This window comes from Colias philodice, chromosome 15, assembly GCF_061535455.1.
Source record: "Colias philodice isolate Cphi_HAF_F1 chromosome 15, ilColPhil1 Martin Lab GWU primary, whole genome shotgun sequence".
NCBI lineage: Eukaryota > Metazoa > Arthropoda > Insecta > Lepidoptera > Pieridae > Colias > Colias philodice.
The window spans coordinates 10,121,122-10,143,677 of record NC_143100.1 but is presented as its reverse complement, the minus strand read 5'-3'; the positions used below and the strand labels follow the sequence as shown (position 1 = coordinate 10,143,677).

General features: G+C 33.1%; 1 protein-coding gene across 1 annotated transcript in view; it reads right to left on the bottom strand.

The window, feature by feature from the left end:
• Positions 1-22,556, bottom strand: part of drd (drop dead) — a 33,622-nt gene that overhangs the window by 1,611 nt on the left and 9,455 nt on the right. Inside the window, exons 2-8 of the mRNA XM_089704058.1 lie at positions 20,505-20,713; positions 9,037-9,230; positions 7,123-7,387; positions 4,883-5,043; positions 3,115-3,283; positions 929-1,122; positions 423-552 (exon numbers count right to left, since the gene is read on the bottom strand). Of these exons, the coding sequence (XP_089560184.1) occupies positions 423-552; positions 929-1,122; positions 3,115-3,283; positions 4,883-5,043; positions 7,123-7,387; positions 9,037-9,230; positions 20,505-20,713 (1,322 nt within the window). The remainder of the gene's footprint in view (positions 1-422; positions 553-928; positions 1,123-3,114; positions 3,284-4,882; positions 5,044-7,122; positions 7,388-9,036; positions 9,231-20,504; positions 20,714-22,556) is intronic.

Below are 22,556 nucleotides of genomic sequence, written 5' to 3'. Positions count from 1 at the left end.
GCCCGTCCCCGTGGGGAGCGTGAGGTTTTTCGTTACGCAATTTCTGGATTCGGTCCCCGCGCTCAAGGCCCGCGATAGAAGCTATGCAATAGCTTAAAAAGTATTTAAATCTTATCTATAGTGCTTATAGTACCAATAAATCTAAAAATTTGTAAGTATGTATGAATTTCTTTTGGTATAGTTGTATGTTTGTTACTACATAAATATCACGCGAAAACCACTGAACAAATTTTGATGATACTTGGCAGTCATTTTAAGAGTATTTTTTACGTAATCAGCGTACTAAACTATACAGAAACCAATTAGGAGAAAATTAATCAAAATATTTTTTTGCTATTTTCGTACAAAATTGTTTTCCAGGATCAAACTTTTAAATATTTTTGGCAATTAATCTATTCATTAATATGAAAATAAGGACTTACATCACTGAGTTTAACGCGTGATTTGTTGTTTTTAATGAAGTACGCCATCAACACTCCAATGAGGTAAATAGTAGCGCGGTGTGTTGGTAGGATGTAGGAATATCTTGCTGCGTCTAAAAGCTTCGATACCCTGAAAAGATAATATACATACCATAATATGTAGTAAGTACTATGTATGCGAAATTTGCTGTGATATGAGTAGTAAGAGAAATAGATATCAATCTTCGACTTTTCATAGGATTTATGGAATATTTAAATTTTGCAAGTACTTCAATTTACAATATATGTAGGTAAGAACAACGTACCTACTCCAGCCTAAGAAAACTCGACTGATATGTTCAATATTCAGTCCAAATTCATGACACCAAATACTTTAAAGTACCAATGAGACACAACAGAATTTAAAGCCAATAAAAGCGTACCTACATCACAAAAAGTGGTCAATAAACAAAACCTAAGATAGAATACTGTAAAAATTTACTTATTCTGAAAAAATAAGTACTTACGAAATCCCATAGTACACGAACATACTGATGTCGTACCAATGTGTAGCCAAGTACCGCAGTATAGTGGAAGATACAGCTATACCCAGTATAAGAGCTAGACCTAATCTTTTGAACTTCCAGAGTATTAGCATCAAGGGGAATGTACCCACGTACAGTTGCATGTCGATACCCAGTTGGTGTGTGTGGGTTAAACACTGAAAAATAATATTATTAATGAGGTTTTCTTAAGTACAAACTTGTTACAATGGTGTTAAGTACAATATACATATTTCTATGCTAATACTTGCTCTCTCGGCAAACGTTGTTCTGCCTTACTCTTAACATTCAGGGTTATAAAAATAAGATTTTGGCCGATTCTCAGATCTACCCAATAGGCACGCAAAATTTCGTGAGAATCGGTGCAGCCGTTACGGAGGATACTTCTCTGAAACAGCTTACGGCTTACGGCTAACTAACATTTTAGAGAAATGAGACATAGAGATTCTAACTTATAAGGAGACAACGTTTGTGAGGTTAAAGGGAGTATTCTCTTCTATTTAATATCTATCTTTTGAACTGATTTTGAAAACGCATTTACCGCAAGATAGCCTTCATTACCCAATAAAATAGGCTATTTTTATCCCGATCAACCCAGGGTAATATAGAGTTTAGTTTTAATTTAATTTGATCTGCAATAGAGAGATTCCAAATATTGAGTTACACGGTTTAATAAGAAATATGAAACCAAGTCTATAAATAAATAATATTGAAGTTTAATGTTTCATAAAAATTAGATACTTAACACAATTTGTTTATAATCAGAAACTTAACAAATTAAATCGAAACAAGGAAAATATAATTTGTCACTTAGCTAAAGTTTAGCCAAATTGTACCGAATAATACCCAGGTAATTCGTTTATACTTAGGAGTTCTAGACTAGCTCCAAATACTATTACTTCTAGGTTTACGAGAAACAATCGAGGGATTAATGTTAAATGCCGCAGCTCTAGTTGAAATGGTAATTTCTTTCCCGGTTTTTAATTGAAACAGTTTCACTAAAGTAGGGCAGTTATTTGCAGGAAAATTTAGAGATCGTGCACCGTACACAAAACGAGCTAATGGCATTTAAACGCTTGTATGTAATTGATGCTCGGTACTTTTTGTCATTAAACGTATAAAAAGATGGATGACGTTGAGACTAATCTTTTATAGATCTTTCCATAGTATTCAAAATTCGTGTAGCGTTCACAGGGAATAAATTAAGCATAGCTTTTGTGCAAAGTTTTTGTTTTTTAAGCTACAGTTCAATCTGTTAAAACTTGTGAAGAAACCTGACCTATTACGGGCAAATAATTATTTTGAGAACAAAATAAATGGGACAAAGATTGATAATTATACCTCAAGTCTTAGACAATGTAGAAAAAGTTAGGTTCAAAGCGAGGATTGCACTTTGCAATAGATATTAAAAGTGACACCAATAGGTTATATAAGAACCTGGGAACTGGTGCAGATTGCAAAGTATTGTTAGCAAAACAGCAAATATTAATTGATATTTCTATTCGTAACAATAATTCCCGATCGAAGTTTATTTAGCGTCCTTTTTCCGTCAGAACAATCTTGATATTAACGGGATTTGTTTTCCTTATCGTTTACTGTTTGCTCATCTCTTTCCGTATTGAAAATCAAAATGAAAAAGTAAATGATCGAGACAAGAACAAGGTTCACAATATCCAGAATTTTCTTCGATATTAAAAATATGATTGGCATTAAATTGTTTTGTTTTAATCGGCTTTGTACATGAAGGACATAATTGAACTGTAGTTGATACATATAATAATAGCCATCTTGTTTGTAAACAAAAGGGGATAATTACTGAGCAAGTAATGCATAGGTATTAGCACTTGCAATTAGGCAATTTATATTGTGGGAACTGAATTGTGCTTTAATTTAATGGTAGGCTCTTCGTAATGATCGAATATACCGTTGTTTTAAACATTATTAAAAATGGAGTCAAGATATTTATACTACTACTTACAGTTCTTGGTTAGTTATGCGTAGTTTTCTAATGTTACTCACGCACTTTTTATTATTCTTAACCCAACATGGTTCACTAACTGCTATCTATATCTATATCGAAAATTATTGCCTAAATATTCTCTACATTTAGACGATAATTTTTCTAAGCTACAACATCACAAAAATCTTACCATTTCCTCAAAGCCGAAGTAATTATGAATAAACAGGAAGCTCTTCCACATATTCTTTTCACAGACTCGGCTATGTTCCTCCACCACTAGGTTCCATTGGGGCCCGTTGTTGAGGTCCGGGAGGACATATGTACAGAATAACATTAGACTCAGGAAGAGCGGGAAAAGCCTGAAATAAGGATATTAGAAAATTATTATACAATTTAAAATAAGCATTTACTACAGATGCGTAATCGCTGATCATAGTTTTATAGGCTACACTATCCGTTGATTCTTATCTAATCAACCAATTTATATTGAAATAATGAATTGTCCCCTATGTAGCGACATGCGTTATTTAGTAAAGTACATAATATGACAAGTATTTAAAAATACATTATTGAAATCTTAATTAAATACTTTTCTTGTTTAAAAATAAAATAAAACCTGCGATTGTGCATCCAAATAAATGCAAGAGTAACTATGTCTGTCTGATATATTTTCTACATATCAACTTCAGAATGAATTCGGATTCATTCAAATGTTTAGTGGAAAATAACATTTTCAACATGATTTTTTTTTGAAGTGGCCATTCTGTTTTCGCAATAAACAGCTTATAAAACGTGTTTACGTAGAATTAAACCTTTAGTACACATTCTAAAAACTGCTTTGAACAAAGTCAATGTATCTAGTAATCCTACTAAAATTTAAAAATTCTTATATTCAAATTGTTATTTTTACTCTACAACATAAAAATGAACCGCAAAATGTGTTGCGCATATCTCGAGAACGTCTGAACCAATTTCGTTATTATTTTCTTATAACATTCCTTGAAGTACGAGGATGGTCCTTATGGAGAGAAAACGTAAACATGTATCACGGGCGAAGCCGGGGCGGACGGCTAGTTTATAATAATAAGCGAACAGTACAACTAATACGCTGATACATCTAAATAACTAGATTAATTAAGCATATAGAAATGTTTTTGAACACGCGTTTGTAATATCTATTAATGATTCAACAGATTATTTAGTTTTAATCGTATTTCAATGTGTAAGCGTATTAGTACCGTAATAATAAGGTTTCAGAATGCAACGTTGGTTATTATGATTTATAATGCAGAGGATATAGTTCCAATATCGTTGGAATAACCAATTTGAATAGCGTAATTAAAAAATAATTATTTTTAGATGAGCACGTAAAATACGGTCACGTAGTTATTATTATACTGGGAGATAATTATGAAGATCGATAATTAATAATAATACGTCTATTATATGATTAGATTTCTATATCTTACTAGCGGTAGCGGCTTCGCCCGTGGTACATATGAAAAATAGATGTTGGCCGATTCTCAGACTTACCCGATATGCACAGAAAATTTCATGAGAATCGGTCCACCCGTTTCGGAGGAGTATGCAGACTAACATTGTGACACGAGAATTTTATATATAAGAGATATATTACAATGAATGACTGCAAGTTAATTGGTATTGTTAATAAAACAGTTGAATAATTATAATACCAAATTTTATAGACGTACTATAACAATATATTTTTTAAGTTTTCCATCAAGTTCTGTTTAAAGGCTCTATATAGAGATCATTTTAGAAATTTTAGAAAATGATATACCAATGAAACAATGCTTCACAAACGATTTTTGAATTGTGTTTTTCGAATTTTATAACATTTATGTTTCACATATTTTCGTAATCATAAAAAACTGTTACAAATACGAATTTAAGCGAAAACATCATTACTTTTATAAGCTCTAAAAGCCAAAGCTTACCTGAACCATCTCGCTAGAAGTCTATTCTTCAAGTCAATAGTTCCTTTCTTCTCCAAGTCCTGAAGAAGGTTGTGTGCGTTGAGGAAACCGCTGAGATACAAGAAACTGTCAGTGTATACAATCGCTGATCGACCAATCACCGCCCAGGGCATGCCGAATACCTACAAACAAAATATTAAGTATTACTCTTTTATACTAAAACTAGCTGCTTGACCCGGCTTGGCCCTAGATGGTTTGGGATAAAGAAATTGCCTATTTAAATTCTGAATAGTGGTTTTCTGTTACTTAAAGATTTTTTATTATCCGAATTCCGAATAGTACTCATGAAGGTTACGTATGACTTATGTAGATTATTTTTCCGACCCAAATATCGACCAATAGAATTGCACCATTCGACGTCACGTGGTACAACCTACATGGTATTATACTGATAATTTTTTGAAAATTTTCTCTGGTCGTTGACGTCAAACTGACAGGTTCAATTCAATTGTGAAATTATTGGCCGACATTTGGGACGGAAAAATAATAGCGATCATATTTCTCAATACACAAATTCGAACCCTGTCTAAAAGCTATGTTTCACCCTGACTATCGTAATACACTGACAATAATTATCACTTATAATACCACAAGAGCTTCAAAATTATCTGGCATTTCCCTCAAGGTTCCCTGCAAACAAATAAAGTCGTCAAGTTTTTCAGGAAAAATCATTTTTTAACCTTGACTAAAAACTTGACTCCTTCATTTGTTTGCAACGAACCTATCGGAAAATACCCGATAATTTTGAAGCTCTTGTGGTATTATAAGTGATAATTATTGTCAGTGTATTACGATAGTCAGGGTGAAACATAGCTTTTAGACAGGGTTCGAATTTGTGTATTGAGAAATATGATCGCTCTGGCGGGTCATGAGTGGCTGAATTGGTCAAGAATCCGCCCCGGATTGGCGTGAAAGGATGCGGGTTCGAGTCCCGCCTCGTGATTGAATTATTTCTATCTAAACTAATATTATAAAGCTGAAGAGTTTTTTGTTTGTTTGTTTGAACGCGCTAATCTCGGGAACTACTGGTCCGATTTAAAAAATTCTTTCGTTGTTAGAAAGCTCATTTATCGAGGAAGGTTTTAGGCTATATTACCTATATCATCACGCTACGACCAACAGGAGCGGAGCCACGGTTGTGAAACCGCGGGGAGCAGCTAGTCCTTTATAAATTTATATTTATAAAGCATTTGAATGCAATAAAACCAAAAATATCAAATTCAAGTATGATCGGTTGATTGTTGTTTAAATCATTATTTTTGTTCCTAGAAAGTGTAGTAAAACTGATTTCATTTCGTCGATCAATTCAATTATCAGGAATCGCACAATAAGAGCTATTAAGCCTTGTCAGCAGGCGTTATTTGATAAATTATTGTTACACGTGCGAAAAGTAATATAATTATAACACGTGTAAAATATTCTCTTATAGATAAATAAATAGTAATTTAATAATAATTCCTTAAATAAATATACAAATAGAACGTTCTATTTATATTTGCTTAAAAACATCGTTGGCTTCAAGAAAGATGTGATTCAATGTTTATTTAAAAATTACGCTTCTTAAATTACTGCGTAATGATTATTTGATAAGTGCAGTGAACCTGAAATAAGCATAACAAGATATCACATTACGCGGTGTAAAAGTATAGCAAATATTGGCAAAGATCTTCTTAACTACAATTACGATTCTTTATTTCCTTATTTTGTTGTCGCCTTGAAAATAACGTCGTGTACTCGTAAAGGATATTACACAAAACTTAAGTAATTTTCATTGTTTACGGGACCTTTGTACACGCAATATTTTCTAGCGAAACAGTCAGAATGAAATCAATGGCGTGACATAATTTCTGAAATAGAAATGAAAGGATTGATTCGAAAGTCCTCGATGATTCGTGATTGTTTCAAGAATTGCAGCTCTATTAAATGAAGCGTTAGCGTGCAAGGAGTTTGTGTTATTACAAGTATTTTGTCACCATTTACTTATTATTTTTATGCGTGCTTTTAGCTTTTACGTATTACGAGCATGAAGAACATTCGATGTTTATTTAATTTGTTTTTATATAATGGAATAAAAAAAGATTATAAAACGACAATTTAACTTTTACAATATTGAAAGTTTCATGTAAACGTAAAAATAAGTAATGGTAGATATTGTGTTACAATACAGGCTATTTTTATTTAATTTAATATGTCTTACATACCTCAGAGTAGCTAGTCTTATTAACATAAGGGCTGTGTGCCATAGCCATAGACTTGTGCGCGAGCAGCAGAGCGAAAGCATTCATCCCCCGAAACGCATCCACCCCCTTCACCCTTGTAGGTGAGTCGCTTAAGTCGAAAACTTTCTTCAGATTCCGTTTAAGGGAGAATGCGTTCAGTAACTTCTCGAAATTCGTGGCACCTTCCTTACCGTCGTCCAGGACCGTGCCCAGACCGAGCAGGATCAATATGGCTAGGAAGAATGCTCTGGAAAATTTTGAGGTTATTTTTAATGTGTGTGGAAAAAAGAATGTACGAATAAAATACCAATTATTTACTTCAAGGCGCAAGGACAATTTATTTCATGAAAAACAAAACAATTAATTATGTATAATACAATATGTATGGTAATTAGTAATTTAATTTTATGCATAAAATATTCTATATTGTTGATAGGTGTAAATTGCAAGTAAGAATTCTAATATCGGAAACGAAACAAAAAGATCATTTCAATCGTTAACACGTTCACTGCGGCACCTAAAATGCCAAACTTACCGTTGTTGCGGCATGTCTTCAATACTTCACATCAGCAAGTTCACCACTGTGCGTCATGAGCCATTTTTATCACATCGCACCTACTGACTTTGAAGGTTAATAATTTCATGAAATTTCAAGATATTTCAAAAAATTTTTTTTCGGATAATAGTATATATAGTCTTGTATATACCGCATAAATAGCTTTTAGTTTGACTCAATAGTTTAAAAGATATGAGGGAAAATGTAAACCCCTGATTTTGTGAAAAATTATTTGCCATCCCGCACTGCGTTGATACGGCATGTTTACAGTAATAGCGATGGGAAACACTGTAAAATAAAACATCGATATCGATATACATATATCAATTTTGTATATTTCAGTCTGTTTGTTAACAGATAACGAGATCGTCGATACAAAAAAAAACACATATAAAACAAGGTACTTGATAGAGTACTATCAGGAAATTGTTCAGTAACTTTTGTTTTAATTTGTTCAGTAACTTTTGTTTTAATGTTTTATATTATTTTCACAACTGTCATCACATTTTTGCATTTATGCTACGAAATAAAAGAAAGTAAAAAAACTAAAGCCTCTAAGGTATCATTGTCATTTAAAAATTTGATAACGACGCGTGCGGTCCTGGTACATCACTATGCGAGATTGACACGCGGCGCGCTCGCAGTACAGTGCGGCATGAGGTGCTTGTCCATGGCAAAATATTTGACATGCCGCACACAAAAGAAACGGTTTCTTTTCTATGCGTGTGTCCAATATTTTGCCATACGATTTTTAAACGAAATTGAGTCCTACTTCAAACCGTGATCACAAAAATATATTTGTCTCTTTTCTAGTCATTGATTAACATATAAAAAACCTCGCCGCACCACGGTGAAAACTGCGATTTTGGGCGCCGCACTGTGGTGTAGTCGCTGATGGCCCGATACTGGACATGCCGCAGTGAACGTGTTAAATGACATAATTATGTTCTCTCAAAGATAAATTGTTAATATGCTCAGAGATTCCCTGGGCGAGCGTTAACAATATCTCTTTGAGCCTTTATATGGAGTTTATTTTATCAATGAAACATCATTCCGGAAATATATGCAAAATGGGGAAATATCATAATTAGTGTAAATTGTAAGGGACTGTTGCTTAAGAAATTTTATAATCGTTTCCGCAACATTATTATTGTGTAATTAATTGTAGCTGACAATCTGCGTATTACTTGATGATTGTTAATTATTACTGTTTTCTATTTAAATTAATAAAACTAGAATAATCAAGATACTGAAATGTAGAATAAACTTTTACACGACCAAAAAACATCATGTGGTTCCATGATTTACTTTATATTTTAAAATAATCTTAAAATACTTACATAGCCAAAGATTTTCCAAAAGAATACGGTCGTTTGAAGTCTTTCACAGTGCACATGGTGTTTTGGACCTTCACAGATATCCCGAGGTCAGCTAGCTTCTGAGAGAGCTCTTCTTCCAAGTCGAAACTGCTGCAGGAACTCGGTATACACACGCCCCATAGGAGACTGGAGTATCTTGGCACTCGGTGACCCATCTAGGAGGAAAATAACTATTTAGTGATTGATGCTGGTTTATTGTGTTGGTGTTCTAGACGGTTGTCGAAGATTTTTATGTGTAGAAGTTTAGTGTGATCGATTCATTGAAGAAATTTTTCGTTTGAGGAGATGGTTCTGATACGATACTTGCTTTTATTGTAATTTCGTCTGTCTGGATTGTAATTTTAGATGAATACAATAAAGCTTATTTTTTTGATCCCGGGTATTCCCGGGAATACCTTTAATACCTTTATCTCATCTAGTACCCGGAAATTATTCCATATTCTTTTACAGCAGCAGTGCAGCTCAGATATATGAGATTAGGAATGCTTCTACCACCTTTAACATTATTGACACAGGCATTGAATATGGTTATGCTCCGGAAAGCCTTCAATGCTAATTCTTTCGTTGACAATAATTGTTTTTATAACAACAATATGTCATAGCCATATTAGTTTATCAAAGAAGTCAACTGTTTCTGATTTCTGCTTTACTATTGATACACATTGTGTTGCCCAACAATCGTGCAACTAAAACTACCTATATTTAAATAGTATTGTTTAAGGGTGACTTTGTTTCGAGAATATTTGTCCAATATGTCCAAGGGCCATTGTATTGCACAATAACAATTGTAATTCAATCAGCTCGACGCCAAATATGCTGACAAAGTAGACGGTGATATTCTTGTGGAATATTAAAAAGATTGACCTTGCTATTTGCCTGATCGTGCGTGATATGTATGTCGCTGTTTAATATCGTTTAATATATGTCTGACAACCCAAGTCCAACATATTTTGACAGTTTTCCAATTATGATGCTAAGTTGCAAAATTATAATTTAGTTGCAAATGGCTTAACAATTAACAGTTAAAAATAGGACGGAATTTGAAATTATAAGTGTAATGTATTTACTATTTAATAATATGCTATTTAACATCCGAAATATAAATTAAATAGGTATAACATATTATGTAGTTTGCGCTTCAAAAATAATAGAATAATAAGCACTTGACTTGTGGACTTATGAATAATAAAAGCACATCTTGGAATTGCTATCGCAATCTGATTATCACGTCGTAGTTTTCAACGGAAGTTTATATTGTTTTTTAAAGTCCATTAACTTGAGACATGGCTTTGATTAGATGTAATCATAACACGTTTCATAAATATAAAATTTGCATTTTATTCAGTGAAGAAGTTACTGTAAAGATGGTGGTTTATGTTTCTCTTATCTTAATTTTGTATCGTTTTAACGTTCATTAGTTTGCGAATCAGATCTATTGTCAAGGTTGTTATTCATTGTTAGAGCTTCCGTTGAAAAACCCCAAGCTATGACGCGGAAGGCACCAGATACGTGAATAAGACATCTTGGTGCCTAGGTTAGGGATTTAGTAACGAATATTTATTAAATGTAGTAACAAGTGTAATCGAATGTAATAATAATTAAATATGAACCATAACTCGTATATTGAAAAACAGAATAACGAAGAGATATTATCGGGTCTACAGACTTTGCTACGACTAACTCAATCTTTCAATTTTATAATAATACTACTGAATTACATTACATATACTCTAATACAATATACCTATTACCTAAGCCTATTACATGTAATTTGAATATACAAAATAATACACGGATTTTTATTTACATTCATATCCACATGTTTATTTCCATAATTAAATTTTATTTTCGTTGATTTATTTTTCATTTAAAAATTAATTTTTATTTTAAATTATGACTCATGATTTAAATGAATTCTTAAAGTTTGCTTGGATTATGAAGTTTGAAAAAACAAAGCTTTACCGTCACGTTCAATATAAAATGTTATCTAGCACGAGTATCATATCATTTACGTTTCTGTAAAAAAAGTTAATACATGTTTATCATATTTAAAATAAATAAATAAATAAATAAATAAATAAATAAAATTGTTTTATTTCAGGAAATGTCCCTTCCCATATGCAAGTTACAAATTACAATCAAAATAAAATACAAAAAAATTAAAGACAATTAGAGCATCATTTATAGTTTTTTCCCGGCTTTATAGGTTTATCCCTAGCATAATATGATGAATGAACTTTGCACCAGTACAGAAGTAAAGGATTGTCATAAAAGTTAGAGACAGCCACCAGAATACTATTACTGGAGCGTCTCATTCTCTCCCAAAAATTTGCAATACGAGATCTCATTATGGCCATGAAATCCGGGACCCTCGTCTCCAAAAACATGCCAGATGCACTACAGAACCTGGGCAGTTTCATAAAGAGTCTGTATGCGTTATTATACTGCACTCTCAATGAAGAAATCGCTTTATTTGTGAAGTTACACCACAATTGACACGTATACATGCACATGGAATATGTTTTAAATAACAATTTTTTAACGTCAGTAGTGCACCTGGCAAATCTTCGCGCCAGCATGTTGCTCCGGACTGCAAGGGCCCTGCGCTCTCTTTCAATATCTGAATCGTCTTTTAGATCCCCCGTCAAAATGTGACCCAAATATTTAAATTGTTCCACGATTTTAACAGGAGAACCATTCAAAAATAACCCAGGTATTCTCTCCGGTCCCTGTCCATATCTAAATACCATCAATTCGGTCTTTAAAGCGTTATACTTCAAGCCGTGAGAATTAGCATAATTCTCACAAATTGAGAGTAATTTTCTCAGACCCTTAATTGAAGGGCTCAGCAGAACCATGTCGTCGGCATAACTTAAATTGTTTACGCACACGTCGCCAAGATGACATCCAACCCTGGTTCCCCTGAGCTCGCCAATCAATCCATCTATATAAAGATTGAACAGGTCCGGAGAGGTTAGCCCTCCTTGACGTACTCCACATTCTAACCTATACCCGCTAGACATGGAGTCGCCCCATCTGACATAATTTGTTTGATTTCCGTACCAGAATCTCAACAGACGCGCTACACTGTAAGAAACTCCTGTTGCTTCCAGTTTATCCCAAAGAATACCATAATTTACCAGATCAAAAGCTTTACTAAGATCTAAAAAGCAAGCATACACCGATGTTTTGTGTTGCTTATAGTAATTTATGGTACTCTTTAGGCTAAAAATAGCTGCGTCCGTTGATAATCCAGGACGAAAACCAAACTGTGCTTCATTAATATTTAATGATCTTTGTATTTCAGGATGAATAAGACGCTCCAGCACTTTACTTAATATAGTTCCTAAAGATATAGGCCTATAGTTAGACGAATCGCCTAGATTACCGCTTTTATTTTTAGCAATAGGCACAACTATTGTTCTTATCAAATTTTTGGGCAAATAAGAATATTTTATGCACTTGTTGTATAGGTTGCACAAATGTTCGACCAACTTCTCACTTCCCCAAATTATATGCTCAATGCTGAGACCATCATAGCCGGGTGATTTTCCCCTTTGTATGCTTTTTATGGCTTTTTTAACATCTTTATGAGTAAATTTTATGCATGATTCCTTATATATAGTTACTGGCTCGTTGTGATTGACGGTCTCAACACCGGGCACACTCCTTACAGGGAGAGGCTTAGTTTTGAATTTATTAGCAAATATCTCTGCAATCTGAACTGACATTTGCACACCATCTACAGAAACCGATCTACTCTCTCTACCATTAAGCTTTTTTGTAGTTTGCCAAAATTTTACGAAGTTTTTGTTTTTACTGCATGTAGCTAATATATTCATCTTAATACGATCTTCATTTTTCTGACACCACTGAATTTTATTTTTAAATATTATACGGCTCTTTCTCATATTATCATATAAAGGTCCATATATAGTTAAAAAGTTAAATGAAATATTTATTTATTTTGTTCTAGATGCTTCCACACAATATATTAACGATGTAAAAACTTTACCTACGCATAGTATCATCTCACAACCAATTTTAGTCTAGTTTTAATTCAATAAAAATTCACAAGGCATTCCGAATTTTAAATAGAGACATAGAATTCTAAACGTTTCTGTATTTATTTTGACCACGAATAAACATGGAACTTGAACCTCGTTTGACTGTACTCTCCAAAACACAATTCCAAGACACAACCTCGTTATTCTCTAAAACACAGTTCCAAGACGCAATTGAATGAAGGTACATATATCCACGATATACCTTACCTTACAGATTCCAAACAAAATCCTAACACATTACTGAATCGAAGCCCCAATGTACGAGTGTATACTCTGTGCTAAACTGTAGCTGCATACATCCGATTACCCGGCCATGTCAGATGTCAGTGGCCCGCCAATTTGCACCCATTCCTACTCGACTCACGTAGCTGATTACATCTCTGGACGTAGCCAAAGGTTTTGGCTGTGCGTAGGGACATGTAATTGGTTGAAAACATAAGGTTCGTTCGTGTGTCGATAATTGGTTGAAACGTAATTGTAAGATGATTTTGATAGACATCCTACTAGATAATATTATAAATGCGAAAGTTTGTGAGGATGTGTGTGTTTGTTACTCTTTCACGCAAATACTACTGAACCGATTACAATGAAATTAAGCACACATATAGAGGGTAACTTGGATTAACATATAGGATAGGATAGTTTTATCCCGGAAATCCCACGTGAGCCGGAACTATGCGGGGTTTTCTTTGAAAACGCGGGCGAAGCCGCGGGCGGAAAGCTAGTTCTTTATATAATATATATATGAAAAATATTAAGAAGTACAAAAAATAAAATAAAAACTATAAATTCACTGTCCATATTAAAATTATGTATTTTCAGTATGGCTTTAAGCACCTTCAAGTAAAAAATTGCAAATTATTGTACAATCACAAAATTATCTGTGATGAGTCAGATTTTAACTACCTATATGTCTGTTTTAAACTCCATTTTAATTACTTATTGTTTTTTAATCCTTGGTCTAAGTACAATTTTCCTCGACTTAGTTGGGCATAAATCAAATCGATTTTCAACAATTAAAGTTTTTCCGAGCAAAACTATCAAAAGTTAGGTTTTTAATAAATAGTTATTATTTATTATTTTTACAATTAATTTCCCTTTTTATTTTCTAAGACAAGGTTAATATTATTATATTGAATGATAATAAGGAAGATGTAGCGTGACATAATATTACATATAACCTTTAACAACATCCAAATTGGTTTTCTTTTGTTATTTCATATTTTATCCATCTATCATAAATAACGTTTATTATTATTATCAATTTGCATACAAATGGTTTCAATACAAACACAAAGTACACAAATGTTTTAATATTCGGAATTTTATATTGGTCTCTTTGTAATGGGCGTAATATTACATTTTCCTTTTCGTTGGTACGGTCATAATAAATTACTAATAATTCACAATATTTAACATTCATAAATTGTTCAGGTCGTATCAGGTATATTACAGGTCATGGTCTAAAATGTTTCGATATGATATAAGGAACAATATTGATCTCGATAAATCTCTATAAAATGTAGAGAATGTAGATTATAAATATAATATTATATCTTAATAATAAAAGATAACATTTCTATTGATGATTGCGTTTAATCAAATACGAGCAAATATGCATTTATATAATATCAAAACCTGTTTAGCGGATTTGGCACTCCCGCATCGAGACACGTCTCTCCAAACTGGACTATAAATTTGACTTTTGGGTGTGACACATTGTTACGGAAACAAAATACACCGAATTTATCGCCTGCATAACCTTGGTCAGGGATATAAAATTCATTATATACGTATAATCTTATGATATTAGAAACATTATGTTATGTCATCGACCGACGATAAAGCTGGAAACGAACTATCGGATGCGGCTAACGGACGCGACTTATAGCCGCAACTTATAGGTAGGTAATAATTGTAGTTTGTACATTGTCCCGTCCGACTAGGTCCCTTCTGGCCTCCTCCACTCAAGCGACAGCCCAATCCGAGGTTCGAGATCCTCGTCAAGGGTTGACGCCCTTGCGCATGTGGCTACCAGGGTGAACCTTCAGTTCACCCACGCGTCCGCGTTAAAATGTAGAAGCCCTTCTGGCTAATATTGAGAAACAACACACAAAAAAAATAATGTACATTGAGTTATTTATTTATTTTATTTTTTTAAGTGTGCAAACTATAAGAAGTAAATCGTGGACGAGTCCTCGACCGAGTGTTTGAACGTCCGACGCGAATCTGACGCACTGGATGTTTTTATACTGTGCATACCTTTAAGTCGCGGCTGTAAGTCACGTCCTTAAAAGCCTCGTCCGATAGTATGTTTCCAGCTTAAACCAATGCTTTGTGTGGAAGCCCACGCGCGGTGTTTAATTTGATGTAGATTGCTGTCTAAATGCATGAGATATATCGATTTATCGTGGCTATGTAGCGATGTAATGTAAACGCGCAAGCCATTCGTTCGTAGGACATAACATTAGTGTATGGACAGCTGTTTGCATGATTAATGTGTGTTTATACCAAATTGGATGCAATTCCGGGCTCTGTGTCCATTATATAATTAATAATGATTGACGTGATTGTATACAAAGCTAGTATGCCACGGTACCAGAACATAATCCTTAAAATTATTTTATTTCAATAGACTTGCGTATTGCTCGTAAACGTCAATATATATATTTTGTGGAATATGGGGCCATATATTAAAATATGCAGGAAATATTAGATTATTATTGGTTACACATATCTAGCATTAATAATTCTAGATAATGTTTTTCTCTACATTCTGTCATTTAAAAGTTTATGCAATATGCGGAGTGGAAATGTAATAACATAAATTAGAGGTATGAAACCTTCATGTTCCTATCTTCCCCATAAGTAATATTCATTTTCATTTAATACAATGGACCTAATAGAGAGACATTATATTTTATATTATATCACAATTCTTGCAAGTCAAAAATCGAGCATATTCTTAAGAATGTGCTAACTAGCGATAGGTAAGTGTACCCTATAACCATTTAAAATTGTGCATCATTTGCGCCTTTGCGGTTATTATCTAACGAATCAACCATACAATTAGGCTTCCTGACAGATAGTTCTCACACTGCACTGCAGTGAATAAGTATGATATAACAATTGCCTATACACCGTGCCAAGGTCATTCGGAGGTGCATTTTGTGTCCATAATTATTAAACGTCTTATTAAGACGTTGTGGTTAATTTATGTTATTAAATTGCAAGTTTCGACATTTTGTTGCAATTTTTTTCTTGTAAAAGAAGCGCTCTTTTTGTGAGAAACAATATAGCCACCTATGTTTTTATAGATGCGAGTTTACTAATAGTATTTACTTTACATATTATTATAGTACGCAACATATACATAAAGTTTTAGGATTAAAAATAAAGTTGATTATACTTTACTAAAATAGATATAAAATGGAGGGGCTTAGATTAGACTTTTTATGATAGAATCCAGATATAACATTATACAAATTATATGAATATCGCAGCATATTATTATGCATAGGTAATTAAATCAGGTTGTAGGAGGTTCGTGACCTTTACAGCAGCAGTATTTCCTAAAATTCATGTAGCTGTATCTTACTGGACTCCTGATTTTTAGGCTCTACATATTTTTAAAACAGATTAATTTTAGATTTACATCTTAATTTTTGAAACTTTATGTGTTTTTTTGTAATAAAATGGCACAACGAATTCCATTTAAATTTTTTGCACATTATTTTCAGATAAGTAGAGCGTGCAAAAATCTCTTGCATAAAGGTTTGTGATCTTAAATATACATAATAATAGGTAATTATTTTGTTTAAAACATCCTTTGTATTTTCATCATGTGAAATATTGTTTATATTTAAAATTTATTTCACCAATTCGTACTGAATCAATGAGAACAATAAAAAATTAGGAAGCAATGAATAATGGAGTCTTCAAATTGCGAAATAACTTTCGTTTATGGTTACATTCAGCATTCCATAAATACGAGAAAAACATGGAAATGCAAATTATATATGCCATTTTTGATTTATAGAATTTCTCTGTTGGCAAGTTTTTAGTGAATGATGAATGCGAATATAATGAATTATGCGCGGTTCGTGACACTTTTTGCTCATACTTGCATCGAATGCAATTTTCTACAATTGGGAAATATTCGTAAGATATTATGATTTTGTAATATATGAATTTATGAGGAAAAAGTAATTTTTTTCTTTGTATTTACCCGACAGCAGAATATGAAGGATGAAAGAATGTTAATTTTCTTTTTATCCCTATCTTATTTAAGTAATTAGTTGTTGAAACTGTCATCTCTAAAAAACGTGCATAATTCTTTTAGTGCAATATTTTTCAAAATCAATTATGAATTAGAAATTAAATTATTGCATTATATCTGTGTCTAAGTAATCGTGAAACGTTTAAAAATTAAAAATCAAATATCGGCATATTATGAGACAACTGAACATACGTAGTGTTAAGTTATGTACTCATAATATGAAGATGAGAATGACTACTTACATATTGAATAATAAATATTTGTGAATGAATCTTTGTGTTTCTTTAAATCAAGTTGGTGTTTGTTTTTAATTATTATCAAACGTTAATAAAGTTAAAAGAAATTAGTCTCATATTTAACCTTCATACTACCAATGTAATGGCAATGGATCTTATTTTCTATTTTTCTTAGAATAGAAATTATGTTTATATTTATAACGAAGCGCACTTTTTGAGTTTAATATTACAAATCCTAATTATTCTTATGGTCATTGTTTTTTTACAATAAAAATTACATCGATTGACTCCTTGACGATGAACTGGTCTGGGGAGGACAATGGATGCCGATTCCTGTCTTTGCAGAAATTACTTTTGCTTTTTTAAGAACATTAATTACCAGTAAATTAAAAATTAATAAATAAATTGACGTCCATTGTTCTACTATTATGGTCGTTGAAATTCGTTTAGGAGGTAAACACGTTATTAGCGCTTCATAAATAGTTGTCATGTTTTAATTTCATCCTGGTTCTACGAATTTCTTTATGAGCTGCAGTCCCAACCAATTATGTACAGAAATATCTTATTTACATAATTGGTTCGATAGTTACAATGATCATCGTAAATGCATGAGTTATACGTAAAATGGTTAAGACTTGGGTACAAACTTACGCTGCAATCAATAATTAGCCTGTAAGTAAGATCGATTATTTAAGATATGGTCCTTAGAGTTCCAGATATTAATCTACCGAGTTTAAATCTGCTAAAACATTTATACGCCTAATTATTATGCGTTACATTGAAAATTACTCGATAAACATCAAACCGCGGCATAATGTGAGCATTTTGTTACGAAATCGTATTCATTACAAAGTCATAAAGACAATCGGTGACAATAACAATAAAATTCGGGACACAAGGCCCAAGGGAGTGGGTTCAAGGGTGAGCGAGTTGATTTACAAACTGCATTTACATTGCAAAACGTGTGTTGAAACAGCACCCTGAGCTTCATTTGAGATGAATCATACATAATCATACATACGTACTTGTAGGGATTGTTGAATAACTATAGTGATGGTATGTTCTTTGAGTAAGTTTTGAGATAGTGCTGATAACTGAGGGGATTGAAGGCGAGGACTTGGAGTGTAGGCGATGGTGTACATTTTTTTAAGTAATAATTGAATAGTTGGATACGCTCTGTAAGAGCAACGTAAAGACCGTACGTAAGTAATGTTTTAAGATTGTATAGCACTATAGAGTACCCACTGTAACATACACATGTTTTAAGTACATATATCTCGATGATGTTTTACATTTATTTCAATTATCCTGTTCATGAAATTTATTATTTCAGAAGTTATTAAAAAAATATAACTTGTTATATGATACAAGAACGACACCGAAACCACGTGTTATCTACACAAAACCGAGAGTTTACACGAAAATGTTCTATCCTATAATGGGAAGTTTGCGAAGTAAAGGCATCGAATCTAGGTTACACTCGCATGAATAGCCGGCCTCGATTAGAAGACTTACGGGATTGGGGTCATCCCTTATCTCGCTCACCTCAAGGTGCTATATTTTATAAGTATAATGCGACCAATTTAAATTGGGTTTTAACACGCTTTTTTATTAATTTCGGGTGTAAGATTGTGTGCACGCATGTTGGTATGCAACCGATTCCTTTGGATGACTTGGATCCTCTTTAAACGGACAATTCATACTTTGTTCATTTATTGGTATCACAGGATTGGATTATTTCATAGGTTGTAAAAATAGGAAACACATTTGAAAGAAGGAATAAGTGCAGGATCATTTTCCATTAAGATGCTGTTATTAATTATTATCTAAAAGGGCTGTAGCGAAAGTAAAATTGAAAAGAAATATGTAGGTAAAAAGAGAAAAAATATTTACGCGGAAAACTACATAATATGTGTTTACCATTAAGAAAAAAAAAATTGATGAGGTGTTATTAATATTTTTATGGTAAATTAACAACTTTAAAATCTAATTTTGGAATGGGTGTGTCAGATTTATTGATCGTTCGTTTGTTTGTAAACAAGAATTTGACGTCATGTGACGGCAAAACAGTGAATGGAAAAATTGTAAATAATCTGTTTCCGCACATGAGAAACTTTTTTTTTTAATTTTTTATGATAAAAAATATTTTTGAATTTATAAGTAGTTTAGTGGTCGTCATCGGACTTGCCCATCTGTTTGTATGTTGTGATTGCGTCAATAGAAGAAGTCGTTTACAACTGTGTATGGAATGATTTTATTTAGAAGTTATTCCGCAAAAACATCGCAATCTAATATATCTTTAGTGTAGTAATTAATTTTAAAAAATCATAAGAAATAGATAAACACATATACACATAGCTCGAAAATTTTAAATGAATAAAAATAATCGAGAATTTTCCTACATTTCAGTCTTAACATACACAGGTTTTAACTAATTAGAGGTTGTAGGTAGTTTTTGTGTGAAATTCGCTTATTGTAATTTTTTTAAATGTGAGATTTTATCAATTTTATTGATCAACTAGCATTCCGCCTGCGGCTTCGCCCGCGTTTTCAAAAAAAAAAACCCGCATAGTTCCCGTTCCCGTGGGATTTCCGGGATAAAACCTAGCCTATGTCACTCAGAAATGATGTAGCTTTCCAACAGTGAAAGAATTTTTCAAATCTGCCAAGTAGTTTCGGAGCCTATTCAATTCATACAAACAAACAAACAAAAAACAAACAAACAAAAAATCAAACCTTTCCTCTTTATAATATTATTATTATTTATTGATCAAAAAGTATTCTCTTGTTCACTTTATTATCTAAAAGTTATAAAAGCATATTTAAATTATAACAAAAAATACATACATCAGTAACATTGCTCCGTATATAATGGCCGCTGTGTACCATGTAGTCCAGACGGTCATGGCCCATAGCAGCAAGGTTCACTTGCAGCGAGGCGAGGCAGTACTTTCCTCGCACCGCGCTGTCGATACTGAGGCATTCGTCGAAGTCACCATATTGGTTTGCGTTGCCGCTTAGTATACCAGAGGGCAGCTTGGCTGTAGCGTCTAACACTGGAAGTAATAAAAAATCTTTAGTGTTATAGGATTAGATGAAAATTATGGGGAGATTTGTAACCGCGATTGAAACCCTTTGGTTTGGTAGGGGAACTGAAAAATAAACATGAAATGTACAATGAGCTCGGATACTCAAATTCTTTGAAAACAAAACCGATAAGAAAACTCCAGATATGACGTATTAAATCTTAACATTAGTAACAGAATGAATCTAGGTTAATTTGCATAGTTTGTACAACATGCAAAGGGGTCTAGATAATCTTTAATCAGTCTCCATGAATATGCTTGATTCGCAAAACTATTTGGAATTCCGCCCGCCGCGCGCGCCAACCGACCGTTTGCACAAACTTCGGGTCAACTTTATTGTGTGTAGTTGTTCTGGTGTTCCGCTTCAACAAAACGCTTTTAGCTGATTACAGGTCAACTTTGTTTTGCGACACTGAGTTAAGTCTCGTATTCATTAGGAGTTAAACGTTCTGGAAAATGGGTTTCGTTATAACGCTAGTGGAAGTTATGTGTGCAGGGCCCTTTTGGGGCGCCGATAAGAACATAATATTTGTCTGAAGGATTTGTAATATGACCGACTTTTCTTTTCGCTTTCAGTCTGTCTGTCAATCTTAGTTATTAGCACAGCGCAGATGGTATTTTTTGTGAATTAATAAAATACCATTTTGCATTAAGGAATGTTTAAAAGCTTTATTGGTGTTATCGAACGCGGATACCAAAAATATTTAAGTAGTAATAAAAAGCAAGATTATCCTAATGCAGTAGGTTGTTTTTTAATTATTTACATATCTTCTTTACACAAATAATGTTTTAATAGATCAAGGAATATATCAGGGTATAAAGCTGTGCACAGCAGTGAACGATACATGAAAATATTGTAAGTGTCATACATAATTTGACAGATAAAAAATGGAATGTATGAATTATACAATCTCCAACAAAACAACTGCACTTTGCACGATCCATCTGTGTCAGATTAGGCGGCAAAATATCGAAACTGACAGAAATAACGTAACCGGGGACATTTGCCCCTAGTGAATTTAAGGCTTTACTTTGATTTATGCATACAATGTTTTTATTGTAACAGGAAAAGTTGGTACCAGTATCGTAAATAAACTGATATACTCAGAGCATGGACGTATAAAAAAAGACGGACGGTATATCGCCTAAATATTGAGTGAAGCCTAGTAATGGCGGCGAAACATCCATGCGTGTGTGCCATGTTGCCATGGCAACAGCTGTGTTGATGACAATGGCGGCTGTATTTTTTTCTATAAATTTTGCCGTAATAATTTTGTCATTAAAACATAAAAGAAATAACTTGCTTCCCTGTGGAATGTAACCCCTTGTGTTTTGTTATTTAAAATTGTAGTGTTGCGACACCATTTAACCACGCAAGACGGCATTTTAAATATTTTTTGTGAAACAGTGACGCAGTTAATCAGTCGGTAGTTCACGACGTAATGGCGGCCGACTAGCTTACTATGGTGAGAGTGTGTGCGTGTTTATTGTCTTTACGCGATCGCTAGCTTACTATGGTGGCTTCACGTTGTTTGTTCGTAATACGGCGTCCGTCTTTTTTTATACGTCCATGACTCAGAGATAATTCTTTCGCAAATAAGTAAATGAAATTAATGGCACGGGAATAAGAGGGATTTGATAATGATCTAATTTTGGAGGTATATAAAGACGGTTTTTTTCAGGTTTGATCTGGTCTGGATGTTTGATTCAGATATAGGTTATTGTATGAAATTAATAAAACTAACCTAATAAGGTTAATTTCTTCATTCGAGTATCACGTGACACGTCAATGAAGTCTCGATTCTGTACGGTA